At 33.2% G+C, this 19503-nt stretch overlaps 1 protein-coding gene across 1 annotated transcript in view; it reads right to left on the reverse strand.

Annotated features, from left to right (window-relative positions):
• ETNK1 (ethanolamine kinase 1) overlaps positions 1 to 19503 on the reverse strand; it is a 68781-nt gene that overhangs the window by 21950 nt on the left and 27328 nt on the right. Inside the window, exons 3-4 of the mRNA XM_027129435.1 lie at positions 13435 to 13575; positions 8874 to 9016 (exon numbers count right to left, since the gene is read on the reverse strand). Coding sequence (XP_026985236.1) covers positions 8874 to 9016; positions 13435 to 13575 — 284 coding nt within the window. The remainder of the gene's footprint in view (positions 1 to 8873; positions 9017 to 13434; positions 13576 to 19503) is intronic.

The following is a 19503-nucleotide window of genomic DNA, read 5'->3' on the forward strand; positions in this document are numbered from 1 at the left end:
TGCACTTCTGAGACAATACAGGGTAAGGCTGTGAATTTTATGGCAATGAGCTTTACAAAATTCAAATTATTTATCTGGGTCAACAGCTTCTTTGTGAACATTAATGTCCACTACACTACAGAAAAGTCAAAATACAGTCATTCTCCAAGTTCAAACAAAAGCAAAATATGTCTTTAACCACATGGGGGCATCAGTTACTTAAAAATTCAAGTTTGGTTAGAAATGAAAACTATCTTTGGAAACTTAATAATCTACGCAACTTTAACAAAAAATTAATCTATGATACTCCAACAGTGAATTGACAAGCTAATCTATATATGGAAATAAAATACAGACTTTCAAAGACTTAAATTCTGAGAACCCTGCACTTGCTGATCAACATAACACCATGCCTAATTTAAGAAGTTAGTTGCTATCAAACTCTTACATATTCCTGGAATGCTACATAATTAAGGTTTCCAATAGCATATTTGAGCAGCCTTAAGGTGGTTGTTTTATCATTTAAAAAGAGCAAAGGTATAGTTGCTTTTAAATATTTTTTTAATTTGAGAAATTTTTACATAAACTAAAGAGATTCCTATTCTAAATTAGTGCTAAATACAGATACAGATATGCGTATTTCATTATAATTCTCCAAAGACTATCCTGTTCCGCCTGCCCAGGGGACAAACTCCTGCTTATAAACACTTCATTTTCGAGTACTGAGTATTAGAGAGGGTTTGGCTCAACAGAGATATAGGTCCTATTTTTTAAAAGACGAGAAAAAGAGAGAGAGAAAGAGAGACAGAGTGAAACATTTAAAAAAAAAAATCAAAATGGGTCACTGTCCACATCAAGGGATCACAAACTCAAAGGCTAACAGGGCTCAACAGTTAAAATGGATACATGAACAGAGATGGCTATAAGAATAGTTTCTAAGCTGCTGATATTGAGAAAATGCACAGCATATGTCTAGTTACATTGTCTTTTAAAACATCAAGCTGAGGTAACAAAACAAACTTCTGGTTTATACACACTGGCTTTTTCCAGATAAAAGAGCTTTTGAACTGTCATGTGTCATACAGATTTATATGTTTAATCTGGGGATGTATGTTGATCATATTCAAACTCAGAAAAAGAATTATATGACAGAAAAATGTAATGGCAAGTGGAGTATTTTAGACAAAAGCCAAAAAATTTAATGTAATTGTATTTAATATTTAATTCAAAATTTTTATAATAGTCAAGTCTAGAGTAAAATAAGTGAGATTACCAAAGTATAAAAGCCCAGTTACCAAAATCTATATGCATATTGACAAAATAATATAAGGTTTTTAAAAGTTGGTAACTACATAAACCACTACAACTCAACCAGTTTAAATTCCTGAATTCACAAAAACTATTCCACAGAAAGTCTTAGCGTTAACCAAATCACTTCACTAAACTTGCAGGATGGGAAGACAGAACAAGCTTTAACCAAATCACTTTACTAATAAGCTCCGAAATGAAAAGTCAGAACATATTTAAAAATTTTTTTCTAGGTACCCTTGGGAATGAGAGAGTAAAGACCACCATCATGACAAAATACTTTGCAGCCATGATAAAAATTTCATTTTCAAAAATTATTAAATGACCAGGAGAATTACAAATGTTATATGAAAAAAGACATAAAATAGTAAACACACTGATCCAAATTATTAAAATATTATGCCTGAAGAGAGGAAAAAAGAAAAAAAAAATATAATGCATAGGGGAAAAAAGATGAATGGAAATAAACCAAAACAAAATGTTTCTACTAGTTTCATTTCAGATGGTAGACAAGTGACCTTTCTTCCTTTATTCTTTGCAATAAACACTACTTTTAGGAGGAAAAAAAAAATGACAGTTTAAAAAGATTAAGATGAATAAGAGGCTAAACACGATTTGAGAAATACCTAACCACCCAGCCTTCAAGAAATCAGGATTCCAGAGGATTTACCAAGTTGTATTACTGAGCCAACCAAATAGTTTTAATAAACAATGTTTTAAATTGCAGCTGTTGATTGCTTTAGCTCTTTTAAACACAAATTCTTGTAGAGCTCATATTAACTGTTACATGCCAATAAAAATACACAGCCCAGTCCTGAAGCTTACTTTTGCCACATAAACAAAAGCTTCAATTTCAATTTTCAAAATTATATTTAGAATTTGGCAAACATAAATAAAATGGCAGGTAAAACATGCCTGCTTATAAATACAATTTAAATAAAGCATAGATCATTTTAACAAAAGTTAAAATCTGTTTCAGTATGAAAATTTTAGCAATGACTTTTTGTAGTAGCATTAATTCATTAAAACTAGCCTTTATTTTTAAATGCTATGTTGAGTTTATAAATAATGAAATTTTAAAAATAAGAAAATGAAGCTAACAAGATACAGATGAGGCTGTTACCAGGCTCCGTGCATGTGAACAAGTGATGCGATAAACCTCCAGTCAGTGCGTTTAAGAAGCACGGGTGCGCCGCCACATGGCAGCAACAATGGCATACCTAATCTGTAGCAGATGAAGAAAATTTGGCAAACTCACATTTTACAAGACACAAAGCTTAAAAGGAAAAAAAAATTTTTTTAATCTGCATTAACTATTCTTTTCAAACAACTGCAAACAAAGTGGAACTCAACCTTAAATTTAATCTTCTGCAACAAAGTAAAATTAAAGAGGCCTGCTTCCCTTATTTCGGGTGCCAGAAAAATCAAATTACTGGAAAATGCTTTCCTACCAAAAAAATGCACTGAACTTTTTTCTTCTACAAATTTAACTTCTGAATTCTAAATTTTCCAAGTATTTAGAGGAACATCCACATCACTATAATAATTAATAGCTCATATGGCATGACTATCTTGTTAATTCTTTAAGATACGAATTTTTAATTGGGGATTCAAGGGTGGAAAGAAAATGAGAATACTCCTGAAAATTTTACACAAAATTTTATATAGGCAGATTCTGAGGGGATTCTCAATTTTCCAGATTCTCAAGGGATCCTTGACCTCTAAAAAGTAAAGCATTGCTTTAAGAGCTAAGACTATATTTTATCTGTATATAATTAGCACACAGTGGGTAAAGCATAAGATTACTGAATAAAACTATAATCTGAATGTTCAAATGCTACATTTTTCTTTTTTCGTTTCTTACGTATCTTCGCAGTAATGAAATCCACACTCTACTGAGTTAAATTGTTCAAATTTCAGTACAGTTTAAATAATATTTAAAGTACTTTAAAACCAAAAAAATTAGCTTATTAACTAAGGCTATATAATTCACATGATACATTCATTTGGACTCCTTTTATTTATTGTTGTTACAGAGAAATGGATAAAGATGAAAAGCAAAATAACCAATATGAGAACCTGAAAATGTTTCCAACTCACTCTACTTGCTCTACAGTGTTATGTAAGGCAGAAAGAGAACGGAGAGAAAAAGTAACCATGATTACACTAATGTTGGCAAAATGCTCTCTAATACACAGAAAAAGGAAGTATTCTGTTCTGGGAAACTTTCGCTTCATCCCTTACTCTAGCGTCCAGTAACTTTACCCTGGACGTGTACACCTTCACCACACAGCACTCATCATTCTGAATGTAAACTTTTGTATTGTGACTGACTCGTCCACTACATGGCACATGGCTTCCTGGAGAGGCAGTAGGTCCCTTCCACTTTTCCTTATGCAATCCACAGAGCAAATCCTAGCACACAGGAAGTATTCAAATGCTAGTGAAATAAATGGAAGTTTTGCAGAAAATGCTCAGACACAATGATAACACATATTTAAATGGAAGCGGGGGATAGCATGAAATATTGAGGAACAAAATATGGCATTTCTGACATTCTTATTCCAGTATATGACTGAACATATAGTGGGAATGAATGTATGAGTAAAGAAAAAACACTGAACTAGTAACTATTTAAGGTAGCTCTTCCTTGATAGTTCAGGTTTTTACAGTCCATTTAAAGTTTTTTATTACCTGATTTAGGGTTATTTTATTTTATACTAAATAGTGATCCAGACTACAAGTTAAAACAAGGTTAAGATTATCCTTCATAAAAATTCCACCCTGGAAAATATAGGTTAGCAAATAAAAATATAATTTAAATTTTAAAATAAAACAAAAAACTTGTTTAAATATCAATAAAATAACAACCATATCAATGCCTTTTCATGAATAACAATAAAGTGGATAAGATTTAGAGTCAATCAAGTGACTAAGAATGGTGACTCACCCATTTTCTATTTATATTGTTTTATTTAAAACTCTAAAGAAAAACCTGGCTTACTCTGTAATTCCCAGAAAAGCTTCCTTTTTCTTCCACTCATTTTTTATTTCCTTAAATAGCTGTGAATCAGCTTCTCGCATTTGCTGACAGAGAAAATAATCAATGGCAGCCATTTTAAGTTACAATTAGGTCTTCAAGTGAACTTTTTATGAAGCTTTTATGAATGGGGGAAAAGGAGAAACAAAACAGCCACCAATAAACATTCTGACAGAGCATCAAGACATGAGACAACAAACTCAAAAGCTTTAGCAATTACTTCTAACATGTCAGCAGTTAAAGGATTAGTTGAAATTAAAATATTAGATTTGAAGTCAGTCAATAAGCAATACTGAAATTTGTTCTACTTAGTATAAATTCTTTTTAATTAATTGCTGATTAATTTAAAAGATGACTGATGTAAGTCTTATCTTACAATTCTGGAGCGAGAACCACTGCTTTTGGTTTTACTATTATATAACAAATTCTATCATCATATCATTAAGTATACTTTTCTTACCTTTTTAAGATGTCATTTCACTGAAGCCAAGGAATGGGCTGCTGTCTTACCAACCACCTAATTCCTGGCACTGACTAACTTTTCAAAAATCTTGACAGCTACCATCAACTTCAGAAAGGAAGCTTACTCTTCTCCCATATTCCTGAGTCCTGTCAACTGACATGATGAAAACAAGTAGAAGCAGTATTTCTTCTGTGATGCCTACCAGTTCTGTAACATTCGCAGGTGAAAATGCCTATAAACTGCAGGGTGCTCACAGTCTTGTGTGTGTGTATATATGAGTACGTATATATACATATACATATATACATTTTTAAACTTTAATCACTCAAGTTATAGTTAAGATAGAATCTGTAAATTGCACTTAAAGATAATCTGAATTGTCACCGCATACCAATGAGCCATAAATCCTTCTGGCTTATACTGATAGTAACCATTTTCACTTTTTCAGAATCAGATACATTTTGTATAATGCATCTCCTATAAACATAATACAGGGGTTGGCAAACAATGTGTTCTCAAGTCAAATCCACCTCAGTGCCTGTTTCTGTAAACAAAGTTTCATTGGAACACAGCCACACATATTTGTTCATGAATTATATGAACAGTATATGGCTGTGTTTGTGCCACAACACAGATCTGAATAGTGGAAACAGAGACTATAACATGGGACGAAAAGTCTAAAGTATGTACTACATAGCCCCTTACAGAAAACGTTTGCCAACTCCTATCACGGTATAATAACTGCAACTGAGAGCTGCTAAGCACCTAGTCTGGTGCTATTTACATTACATGCATCATCTAAAATCTTGCCAGGAACCATCTGAAGTAGATATCATCTCCTAAGTTTCAAATAAAGCAAATAAAAGTTCTAGACTATCAGCAGTATAAGCACTTCCTAGAAATCTGCTAAACATGCAGAGTCCTAAGCCCATCAGTAGAAATTCTTGTTCAGATGGTCTTGGATGGAGCCCAGAAACCTACATGTTTCCCAAGTACCCTAGGTGATTCTGGTGCAGATAGTAAAGGATCAAATATAAACACTTAATGAAGAGATAAAATGAATTGTCTAATACCACCTACTTCCATATGTGATTAAGCAGGGATTTGAACACGAGTGTGCTTGGTTCCAAAATCTATATTCTTTTTGACTTCTCTTTTAAGTTACTTAAGAGTTAAGAGTTTGATTGCTCTTTTAAGAGTAATATATCTGCTTGTAAGAGTTACTTAGAGATTTTTAATCTAGTTACAACATATAAAAAAATCTAACACTACGTTTGAAAAGTACATGCAAAGACTTCAAGATGATCCAATATAAATTCATGAAGTTTAACTAAAATTTGTACTTCCAAGAAATTAAGGGTCTGAAACACACTACAGAGAGATACTGAGATTGATGATGCAAAGGCTAGTCCCGTGGCTTTCATCTTGTTATTTTTATATGTATCATAGGTGGATACAAAATGGTGAAGTCCTGACCTCAAATCACATGAATGATTTAACAAGTGATAACAAATCAAACACATTTGTGAACATAATATATAGCTTAATCATTTATTCTTTGTAGAAACCATTTTAATTTGAAAAGACTTGACACTTGGCTTTTAGATGCTATAATCAATTAACAAGTTCAGGTAAAGAACTTTGCAGTGCACATTTCTAATTTTCATGATCCTCCTTGATATTGCAATTATAAGTACTAATGCTATGCTACAGCTCAAATATATATATTTTCTGCTTATTAAACTTACTAAATTTATATAATTTACCTTTTATAAAGTATGAGGCATGTTACTTCTCCTTATAACTAAAGACAAATATGTCATAGTCACATTACTTCAAAACCATTAGCTCCTAATTTGAAACAGAGTAAGATAATAATAAAAAGAACAAGCTTCTTGCCATTGTCATGAGTTTCAGATTTTACCTGAACAATATTCCAACCATGTTTTCTTAATGCTTATGTATCAACTAATCACATAGGAATTGATTTTAATGGATGCCACAAAGTCCAAAGTAGCCTTCCTAACGGACAGTATAAAGCCATTGGTAAGAAAAAAATAACAGAATATCTCCACAACTAACACACAAACACAACCACAAAGACAAGAAGAAACAAATGGTACATAACAGACTTCTGTGAAGAAGGGCAAACTCTAAAACCTGTATCAACATATTTACACTTGTTGAACTGCGAGTTTTATTCTTCTGTGTAGGGAAGAAAAATTAGACACAAAAGTATGATTTAGGTAACTCGTGGTAAAGTAAACAATGACAACCTTGAACTCTTAAAGCCAGACTGAAGCATAAATATTTTATTTGAAAATATGAGAACTTTTCATATCACTAATCAGTAGTTTAGATAGGCAACTGGTTAAATAAAAAAGTAAAAATTAATTTTTTTACCTAAGACATAGTAATCTGATTTTTTTGGTCCCTTATGTTTTAGATTATAAACAAGTTTGTTCAGTGAAATGAATATTCAAAAGAAACTTATAAAATTAAAATATGAAAAGTTAAAATGATATTCCAAAGGAAATAACAGATTCTCTTAATTAACTTGCAGTTAAAAATAAAGCTGAGTGTCCACTTCAAATGTAAGATGAAGACCCTCACTTGAAATTCCGTTATATAAAATAATGTGTTTATTAGATCTTGCACTGAACTTAAAAGCTAATATACATCGCTTTAATGCATAACTAATACTCTAGTCTCACAAATGGCATTGAGATTTGGTTACTAGTATACAATGTAGTACATATATACTATGACAATTATATATAATAAATGGATAATAATAAATTAAAGGACACTGTCAAGTACTTAATGTTTTGGGGTACACCTGAAGTTTTCAAAAAACGATTCCACACAGACTTCAAGACATTCAAAATAAAGATGTTAGCTCAGAAAATTTTTTAAAAATAGAATCTCTAATCCAAATTAAAATATCAAATATAAAAGGTACTTAAGTGTGTTTTTGAAAATATGTGCTTCAGTCTACCACCCTTGACAGTGTTCTTTGGTTCGTTTTCTTCAAATTAAAGTCAGTTACAAATATTAAAAGCTTTTGCATTAGCATAGTCTCAGCTTACAATCTGATAAGAATGGTCATAAATAGTAATTTAACATAATATGACCACTTAATCAGAATTCTTTGGCTTCAATATCTTCACAACAGCACACTTTTAATTCAAAATAATCTTCCAACTATGATACCTATGTTCAAAACTGGTTTCCTACAAAATGCAATAGCTTCAAAGTTTCAAATAGACTTTTTGAATTAATACTAATCTTTCAACCAAAATTATGTTTTAAAAATGCCAATGTAGTATTGAAGGGCACCTACCGCTTTAGCAACCAAACCTCAAACCACTTTATCCAATAATATAATACAACCAAGTGTTTCTTAACTATAAAAACACAGAGAATTTGAATACAGCAAGATAGGAACAATCCCAAAAAACATTTCACCAAAAAGTTCACTGACCATCTCAAAAAATGTTAAAACAATTTACTAAATTGTCTTGATTATTACTTTAGTAGATAAAATTTCAGCAACTACAAATAAAATTTCCTCCATCTGTGGCTCCCTCCTTAGCATCAAAATATCTAACAAATCAGTATAATAAACAGGTAATAGGAAACCTAGAGACATATTTGCTTCTAATACTGCTGTCCCCCCCGACACTCAAAAAATTTCTATATTTATAAAATAGTACAATGTCAGCTGGTTTTTCAATTACTCCCATTACAAGCAGGTGCATTTTCAAACCATGAACTACCAAATATTTACAATTAAATTCATAAACCAAGTCATTTTATCATTTTTCATTTAAAACTCTAACAGAAACCAAAAACTGTTTCTAATAAACCAATTCTAAGAAACATATTTTATACAACTATAAAGAGAATATACACTCCTAATTTAGCACAGTTACCATGACTTTGTAACCAAAAGAAAATGTTGAAGACTGCACACATGTTTTTAACCCTTGCGTTTGAATTAAATTTACTGACACAAAGATCAAAGGATTGTTAAGAACATGAAGAAAAAAACCTTACTCACTGCTAAAGTCAAACACCTACCTTGTTTCTCATTGTAGATTATATTCTTACACAACAGATCATTATGGCAAAGCACAACAGGTGAGCCCAGGTTAGAAAGAATCTTCTTCATCCAAGTCATTTCTTCCTGAAGAATCTGAGAGCTTGGGATATCACTTAGGAACCTTTCAGTTTAAAAAAAAAAAAAAAGAGTTATATCTTGTTTATATTAATGGCAACATTTTTTAAAGTTTCATTAAGGAATAAAATCTTCTTTTCTTTTCTTTTTGTCATATAGAACTGATTTTTTTCCTTCTAGTTTTATTAAGATATAATTGACACACACAGCACTGTGTAAGTTTAAGGTGTACAGCATAACTTGACTTACATACATCACGGAATGATTACTATAATAAGGTTAATGAGCAGCCATCATCTCACAAAGATACAAAATAAAAGAAAAAGAAAAAAATTATAGTTTTCTTGTAATGAGAACTCATGATTTACTCTCTTAACAACTTTCATATATAACGTACAGCAGTGTTAATTTATCATGTTTTATATTACATCCCTAGCACTTATTTATTTTGTAACTATAAGTTTGAACCTCTTGCCTACTTTCATCCAATTCCCCCTTCCCCATACCCCACCTCTGGTAACCACAGATCTGATCTCTTTTTCTCTGAGTTTGTTTGTTTTTCAAATATAAATGACCTGCAGCACTATGTTACTTTCTGGTGCATGACACAGTAATTCGATATTTCTATACATACCAAAGAAAATCTATTTTTAATAAGTCCTTTCCATTTAAATGCACAGACTTCTGAATTAAAGCAAGCCAATTATTCTAAAGATTAGAATACAGAAAAACCATTAAAAAGAACTTAAACATGAATAAAAAGAAACAGATCAACAGTTAAAATGCAGGGCAGAAAAGTAAAAAATGTATCAGTACAAAATGGGGTGAGGGAATAATATATATATCTAACAGCTAACAATTACTACCACTATTCTAAATGTCTTATGTTTATGTCCATTTTATAGATGGGGGAAACCAAGACACAAAGAGTTAAATAAAAAGTTTAAGTATATTATGTAAAGTTACAAAGATAGTCCATTAAAGAACTAAAACATCTATTTCAAGCTTGGAAGGGTGAATGTAGTATAAACCAGCTAAAGTCACATTTGATAGTCAATAGATATTATCTACTATTGATAAATCAACTCATTATTATATGATAATCATACAATCATTAATCATATAAAATTATGATACTATCATACGGTAACCACATCACAGAATACTCATCTTTACAGAGAACTGCCTCAGTAGTCAGACTGGGAAGGGTGAGTGTTGGTATGGCAAGAAGGATTAGTGATCATGGCTTTTTATCCTACACTCTTTTCTGTACTATTTATTGTGCTGTATTTGTAATAATTTGATAAAAATACAACGGAACAAAAATAAGGTGCTACTACTAATTCTTCAATAGCACCATCAGGCTTACAAAATAAGTTCTCTTCATTCTTTCTCTATATCGTCTCTCAAATTACCCCTTACATTTCCATTTTATAACACAAAAAAATTCTGTATCACTGAGTTTACTTTAATGAATTTGCCTATTCATTGTTCTCCCCACTCCTGCATTCTCTTCTACACATACCTTCCAACAGAGATCCTTATATGCGCTTTTTAAAATGGTGAAATTATTCAAGAATTTATTTTAAAAGTACTGAGTTGAATGGAAATAATAGGATTCAAAGGATTATTAACATAATTACAATCATGTACAGACAAAAAGGAATGGAAGAAAATATGAAACATTTTTAATATTTTAACTGTTTTTAATGTTTTAGTTGTATATTTTCTGTTGGGGGGAGGTTCTTTCATTATTTACCACACTGCATCTCCAGCTTTACCCAAGTATCACTAACCTCAAGCATTTGAAGTAACCTTCTCTGACTAATAATAATTTTAAAAATAGCAGCTAACATTTATTTAGCACTTATATGGCCAAGCACGGTTCTAAGAAATTTGTATATACCAACTCAATTAATCCTCACAGAACCCCTAAAAGGTAAATATACTACCTTTGTTATTTATGTTTTACGGAAGAATAAATAGGTAATTTGTCCAAGGTTACACAGCAGAACTGAGATTTGATCCCAGGCAGTCTGGCTCCAGTCTTGTACTCTTAATCCATACAGTACCATACTGCCTCTCAACTCTGCACCACTGCCATCTACTTATTCTAAAGTGATTTTTCCCAAAATCTTTCAATAAAATAGCTATTTCAAAAGAGAATTTTTTTTGTTTTTATGTTATCACTTTCTGAATATCCAATACACCTGACACACTTCCAGGTGTCTGCCTATCCCAGTTAAAGGGGTATAATATCCCTATCCATTCAAAGTTTGACAAACTTTGTAAATAAAGCACACACAGAGTGAGTCAAACTAATCTTTGAAATAATCAAGCTCAAAACAATACAGCTATTTTTCGCTAATGAGTTATAAAAAATTAAAAGAAACGAGAAAAAAAAAATCCACAGGTCCTGCTTACTTCTGTTGTTCTTAAAGCAAAGACTTCCTGAATACAAAAGCTGAAATCTTCATGTACACTTTAGGTATAAAGACAAAATAAAATTTCCAATTTTTGCACTAGTATTAATCACACTATGGAAAAACACGTCTGGTGTGGTTTCTGAGGCATGTGCCGCCGAATATTTCAGAAGGTCCCAGCAGGACTGTGCTCTGCATGTCTGTCAAGAGTGGCTGCGATGGAGGAGGAGGAGGAGGACTCAGCTCACCGGCTCCCACTGGCGCCATCAAAACGACAACTACTTACAGAGCTGCTTACTCTTGACGAGAAAGACCAGAAGACTGGCACAAAAGATTTTTTAAAGGTATAAAGAAGAAGCCACAAGAAGACGAGTAGAAGGGGCAGAGATGCAGCACAGTCAAGACCCGTACCCCTGGGTGGGCAACCCACAAACGGGAGGATAATTACAATTGCAGAGGTTCTCCACAGGAGAGAGGACAAGCCCCACAGCAGGATCCCTAGCCTGGGGACTCCTGCACTGGGAAGACATTTGGCTTTTTAAGGGCACACTTTCAGGAGAACCAGAGGGCTGTGGGAAACAGAGACTCCACGCTTAAAGGGCATATACAAAATCTCACACACTCTGGCATCCAGGGCAGAAGCAGTAATTTGAAAGGAGCCTGAGTCAGACCTACCCGTTGATCTTCAAGAGCCTCCTGGAGAGGCAGGAGGCAAATGGAGCCCACCCTGGGCTAAGAGACACCGGCAGCAGCCATTTTGGGGAGCTCACTCTACCAGGAGGACACTCGCCCTGGTAAGTGCCATTCTGGAACCCTCCCTCTAGCTTACTGGCACCAGGACCCAGGCCCGCCCTAGCAGGCCAAGTTTTAGGACCCCTTGGGTCCCTCAGGCAGCATCCAGGGATCTTGCCCCACCCACCAGCAAGCTGACACCAATTTCCAGGACATGCTGGACACCAAAGCCAGCTGTGCCAGGAACCAACTTTGCCCACTGGGGGTCTAATACCAACTCTGGGGAACCCCAGGGCCCTGCAGCCAGAAACGCTGGGACCTGGCTCCACCCAGCAGCAGACCAGCACTAGGCCCAGGACCCTCTGGGATCTGGGCCCTTTCCACCAGCAGGCCGACACTACATCCGGGACCTCTGGTCCCACAACCTGCTCCCCCAGACTCAGTTCTGCCCACCAGAAGGCCAGCACTAGCCCCCTTAACCCTGCTGCATGTTGTATATGAAAGTTGTTAAGAGAGTAAATCCTAAGGGTTCTCATCACAAGGCAAAATAATTTTTTCTATGTCTTTAATTGTTTATTTATGATGGATGTTCACTAAACTTACTGTAGTAAGCACTTCATAATGCATATAAGTCAAATCATTATGCTGTACACAAACTTACACAGTGCTGTATGTCAATTATGTCTCAATAAAACTGGAAGAAAAGAAACATGTTTATATTATTTGGATTCTAAATATTGATTTACACATTTTTCTATATAGGAAATGAAATACCTTAGTCACTCTGAACCTGAAGTCCTACAAAAGCTGAGACTCCAGTAAATTAATTTTCAACATCATGAGACTTATATAGTCACAGTAAACTAAAACCCAAACTTTTTCATACTCCAAGTATGTCCCAGTATAGATCTCTAGGCCCCTTCAGAACAGCCTTCCTTTGGACAGAAGGAATTTTTTTTAAAAGGTCTCTATTGTCAACTCACACTACGAAAAATGTACCCATTCATAGTAATCTTTATATTATGTTTACTGCCAAATAAACACTCCATATTTGTTTCTTGGCTCACCACTTCCCCACTTTTATAGGGGTTGATTATTTTTCTTCTTTTTTTTTTGAGTCAGCTGTAGGAAGGGAAGGAAATTTCTGTAGTGCCTTTTGAGAGTCAAATGAATTAATGCTTATTTTACTTAAATGCAAAGAGATAAACCAAACCAGATTTTATACACAAAAACCTTACAGTTATCTTTGAAACCCAATATATGAGCAAAGCAATGTAAAACATAATTTAAAATGTAAAAGTAATTTTACCTTTTATTAATATCTTCATCTGCAAATCCTGTGGGAATGAGAGAGAAATATTTTCCCATCTTTAGCCATAGGTTAGATTTGGGAATCCAGCCATTGTGTGCATGAATAGCATGGATTTTAGCAAGCTGACGTGCTATAAGCCTGTTTAAAAACAAAACAGCATAAAAAAGAAAGTGTTAAGAACCATACAGTTCATATCTACTCATAGGTAAACTAAAATAACTAGGGTGCCTTTATCTTATAACATGATTTATTTTTACCATATACAAGATTCAAAATAATATGGCAAGTCAACTCTCACAAGGAGAGGCAAACAAATGTTTAAAGCATAAGTAGGAAAAACACCTAAAATTAATACAGTAATTAAATATTGTGTCCAAAAGGGACTGAGTGTCTGGATATAGGCAGCCTATTTTGAATATACAATGTTTGTGACCAGCAGAACAATACACGACTATAAATGATTTCAAGGCACGTATTAGATATTAATCACTGATGCATTTAAATTACACTGAGTCATTTTAATTTTGAGCTTTTGAAGTCACTGAAGTTAAAGGGCAAAAGGGGCTAAAGTAAAAAGGTAAATGCGCAGATAAATAGGTTTTATGAGTTAATTTCTGTGTGTTGTTAACAATACTCTGAATAAACGTTAGGATTTTATGATGTCAGAATCAATATTGATATAACAACAAAATAGTTTGAAGCTGTGTAGTATATTTGTGTCCACACCATCTTTGTATCTGCAGAACCTAGTACAGCAAATGCTAATGGAGGAATAAGCATACCAAATAGAAATAAGAACTAAATTACCACATAGTCCATAGAATAGTAGGTAGAAACATGACTTAACAATAATCTACAAATAAAAGAACTTCAAACTGGCAAATTTTCAAGATGCTAACAATCTAATGTAACGTTCCTCAAAGTACAGTCCTAGGACCTACAACATAGCACCACTTAGGAATTTCTAAGGTTCCACCTCGGATAATCTCTATGGGTAGGCCCCAGCACTGCATTTTAAACAAGATTTCCAGGTGATCCTAATTCACTGTATAATTTGAGAGGCACTAATATAATGCTCCAATTCTGCTTCTGAAGTCACTGAGGTTAAAGGGCAAAAGGGACTAAAGTAAAAAGGTAAGCGGGCAGATAAATAGGTTCAGTGAGTTAATTCCTATAACTGTGTTAACAAGGTCTCTGAACAAACATTAGCTTGGCTATGTACTAAAATCAATCTTTGGAAACTTAAAAAAAAAAGAAAGAAAGAGAATAATACAGAGGCCTGGGTATTACCCCGAGAAATTAATTGGTTTGGGGTGCAGCCAGGGCGTCAAGATATTTTAAAAGCTTCCCAGATGACTAATACACAAAAACCACTTAACTAAGTACACAGGGAATCTAGCATTGTAGTAACCCTTCACCAATCTGTGATTAAATAACACACTTTTATTATATTTTTATACTACAGTGAATATTCTCATCTATCTAGTTTTATTATTTAATAAGAGTCCTGACTTTCCTTTGGAGAAACTTCCATCCCCCTCACTTTTAGTTCACTTTTGGTTCAGTCAGAGCTCATCTCAATCCTAACTCCCTATCCCACCGGCACCACTAACTTTAGGAGCAAAGAGATGACACAGACTTGCCCAGAGCATTCCATCCTTCAGGCCAGAGTGATCGGTTCAGGGCATATTACCCAAGCTAGGCCAAAAAGGTTTGATTCCAAGACTTTGGTTGAAGCTACTGACTTTGGTTGAGGCGATCAGAAAAGGAGGGACACACTCCCCACACTGCAAATTGATTAGATAAACCTGTCACTGCTAAGAATCATAATTGTCACTCCTTAGAAAAGTCTGCCAGAATAAAAAAGGTAACACAACAAAACAGACAGTGATATTCCTAATGGCACTATTAGAGCCCCTGGATCCACCCATGCTTGAACTTAGTATTCTCAGATATATGAATCGACAAATTCCTCCTTCTTTGAGTCAGTCTGAATTTTCAAATTATTATTCTCAATAAGTCCTAATGCATCTCAGAAGTGTTTAGGCATTACTGCCAGTGAGTTTCAGTTCTACTACAAGAAATATTTGATGTTTTGTTTGAAAGGACACAGCATTAAAGAACCAATAGATTGACTAATATTCTTCATCTTTCAGTTTGGATGACTGTAATTCAGCTGACCACATCTCATTTGATGTTTGATGATCTAAAAAATATTTCACAGTAGGGGAAAATGCTCAATGCCTATTAGGAGCAGAAAATTGCTATTGGTCTGACAGTACTTGATGCAACGAAAAGAGGTCTATAGGACATAGCCCTTGCAAATCTTTGATACCCAAAGCTGTAACTGAATTAGCTGTTACCCTACTGATTCTCTCATGTACCCAGGTACAGAAATTGGTGAGTTTCTCTTGTCTTCAGAGTACCACTGGATTTTATTACTGAATTTAAAATAAGTAATAAAATATTTGTAATGCTGTTCTTTAACCCACCTAAATTTTTAAAGAGAAACCTGCTTATATTGTTATTCTGAAGCTTAAAGTTTACATGTAGATCACATTCAGCAAGCTCCTCAGCCTAAAACTGCTGCCAAGTGTAGTGTCTGATGCATTCAATATTTTCTCCTTGTTTTCTACCGTGGAAAATAAGTATGATGAGGTTTCACTGTAATTGAGTAAAATTTGCTTTCGGCCTTTATTTTGATGATTAAGTTAGGATTCTATGGATGCTGAAGTTATGTGAAAGGAGAGACATAGATATATCTGAGAATATCTTTCACCTTTAAGGCACTGCATTCTTGTCTAAAATGGAAAATTTGGCGGATTTGAGAATAAAATATAATTGAGTATGCAACCATGTGAAGAATAAATCTTATTTTGGGGGGAAAAAAAGAATCCTAATGCATTACCAAAATATTAAAATCTGTGATCTTTTTAGGTATGTGTGTTTGGGTCCATACCTCTGAAATTACCAAATAAACATTTTTATATAAATTAAATAATTATTGCTTAAATGATCTTCCCCAAGACCATATACTCTACAAGAATATAGGAAAAAAATCTATTTTCATATCAACCTCTCATACAGTATTTGCATAAAAAGCTAGGCCCAAATGAACATGTAGTACTTTAAGCATCAGGAACCTTCATGATAATAAAAGTGATAATAAAATCAAAACAAAGGAGAGTACAAATATACACATATATACATGCAAACACACATATACATACATAGATGTGTATGTGTGTGTGACACATAACTATTTGAAGCCACTAAAACCTGGTTTTAAAACTTTAAGGAGGGGAATTGGAACAAAAGGCCTGAAGAAAGGTAATCCATGTTACATAAAACTCAAGGGGCAATCTATATCAACAGAACATTATGACCTAGAAATGTTTACTCAACAAATGAGACCAGTGATTCAGAAGAAGGGTCACATATTAGAACAGGTATTTAATACCAGAAAATTTTATTTGCTGTTTTAAAAATAAATAATAATGCCTATTTTTTATAGTTTTACCCCAGAGTTTGTATGAGACCCTGATTTGCAAAACACAAAATGTAGTCTCAGAAGTTGTCCAAATATAAGTTATTTAGCTAGGAGTGACTGGAATGACAATTCTAAGGTAAATACTTCAAAATGGCCACAACTCCAAGGGGTTCTTACACGTTAATGGAATCTGTTGAACATGAATAGCTGCTACAAGAAAAAGCACCTACTAATTTTGATTGTCTTGACTCTTTTGGCAGAAAGGTGGCTAAGTGGAGCTGAGCCAGGATTTGAACTGATCATATGATGCAAAGGCCAAGGCCTTTCCACTATAATATACTGCAGTAACACTGCACAGAATTAGTTGGGTTTTCTTCTGACTTTTCCCTTGTATTTTAAGTCTAAACTTAAGCAAATCATTTCATTTCTCTGAGTCTCAGATTTCTTACAAGGAAAATCAAATTACTGGCGTAATCTTAAAGCTCTCCTTCAAATCTGACGTGATATGCCCCTGAATACCAGAAAAAAATTTACATAAACATTTACTCAATTTGGAGATTTAAGTTCAATAATGACAACAGGAATTTCACATTCATATTCATATACAAAGATCCTGTAGACTAACTTCCCATTTCATACCAATTTCCTACTAGGTTTAATAGAAATGTTAAATATATATAAACTATGGAGTGAAAGGCAAATTTTCCAAATTTGATTTTTATCAAAAATTATCAAATATATTCTCCTTTGAACAAATTTCTGAAATTACAAGTGAAATTATAAAAATTATTTTATATGCAATTTTAAAAACATTTCTGCATAACATGATATAAACCTACTCAAATGGAAAACAAACTAAATTATTAACAACCACCATACAATAGCAAAATTAATATTTGCAAAAAAACTATACCAAAACTTAAGAGCTAATGATTAATATTTTCTAAAGTAAACTATAGATATTTACCTTATCTACAGGTGCACTGTTAAAATAGAATTCGATTATATAAGGGACAAAGTTAATGTTAAATGATAACATCATGCTTACATAATAGGTAAAAATATATTCAGAAGAGTGTTTAAAATGTTTTGTAACATTTTCCTATGTAATTAAAAAAAATGGCAGCAAATAATAATAGTATAGTTGACATTGCTTTATCAATACTACTGATAAATACTATCACTAAGTTATCATACAAGGGGCAAAGACCATGCCTTATTCTTCTATCCTAGCATTCAGCACTAAAAGGAGGTACTTAACAGATATCTGATGAATAAGGATCATCATCTTGGCAACAGACTCAGGATACATTTAGAAACTTACCATAGGATTCTACCACTATTAGAGTTTTTCTCTGGTGGATTAAAATTTATCCTGGATTTTTAAAAATCTCATATAATAAGAACTGTGCCAAAATTAATGCCTAGCTACAGAAAAACAAAATGACCATCCATTTGAAATACTGCCTGTCCTTTAACAAGACATCTTGTATAATAAGCCTTTTTTGCAAAATCTAGGATTCAAGTCAATTTCTACAGGTCTCAGAACTACCAGTGTATCTTTTCTGTAGCAAAATTAACAAGGAAAGGAAGAAAATCTAATACAAATATCCTCGTGGAAATAACAAGTATAGTTCAACTGCAAGCATAGCAGCTACATACTTAAAAACTAGGCTTTGCTAAGAGATTTTTAAAATTAAATAAATCCTACTTACAAGTTCCATACTCATCTAAAATTTTTGATAAATTGGTGTTGAACAAAACACGCAATTTGTGAAGGATGGCTTTGTTAGGAAAATTTATGGTTTTTACTAGTAAATGAATTCACCAAAGTTGCAGAACACAAAATCAACACATAAAATACATTGCAGTTCTACATTATTGATGAACAATCCAAAAAGGAAATTAAGAAAACAATTCCATTTACAATAGCAACAAAAAGAATAAAATACTTAGGAATAAAGTTAACCAATGAGGTAAAAGATTTCTATACTTAAAACTACAAAATGTTCCTGAAAAAAATTAAATACAGAAATAAATGGAAAGACATTCCATGTTTGTGGACTGGAAGACTTAACATTGCTAAGATGTCAATACTACCCAAAGTGATCTTTAAATTCAATACAATCCCTATCAAAATCCCAACAGCATTTTTTGCATAAACAGAAAAAAATCCACCCTAAAATTCAAATGTAATTTTAAGGAACCCCAGATAGCTAAAACAAGCTGGAGAAAGAAGAATAAAGTTGGAAGTCTCACACTTCCTGATTTCAAAACTTATTACAAAGCTACAGTTATCAAAACAGAGCAGCACTTGCATAGCCTCAGACATACAGACAAATGGAATAGACAGCTCCAAAATAAACCCTCCAATTTATGATCAAATGATTTTCAATAAGGATGCCAAAACCATTCAATGGCAAAGGACAGTCTTTTCCACAGCTGGTGCTGGAAAAACAGGATATCCACATGTAAAAGAAAGACGTTCCTTAATCCTTTCCTTAAATCATACATAAAAATTAACTCAAAGTGGATCAAAAATCTAAATGTAAGAGCTAAAAAAACTATAAAACCCT

The sequence above is a fragment of the Aethalodelphis obliquidens genome, unplaced genomic scaffold (assembly GCF_003676395.1).
Source record: "Aethalodelphis obliquidens isolate GAN/ISIS:26980383/991018 unplaced genomic scaffold, ASM367639v1 scaffold36, whole genome shotgun sequence".
In the NCBI taxonomy this organism is placed as follows: domain Eukaryota; kingdom Metazoa; phylum Chordata; class Mammalia; order Artiodactyla; family Delphinidae; genus Aethalodelphis; species Aethalodelphis obliquidens.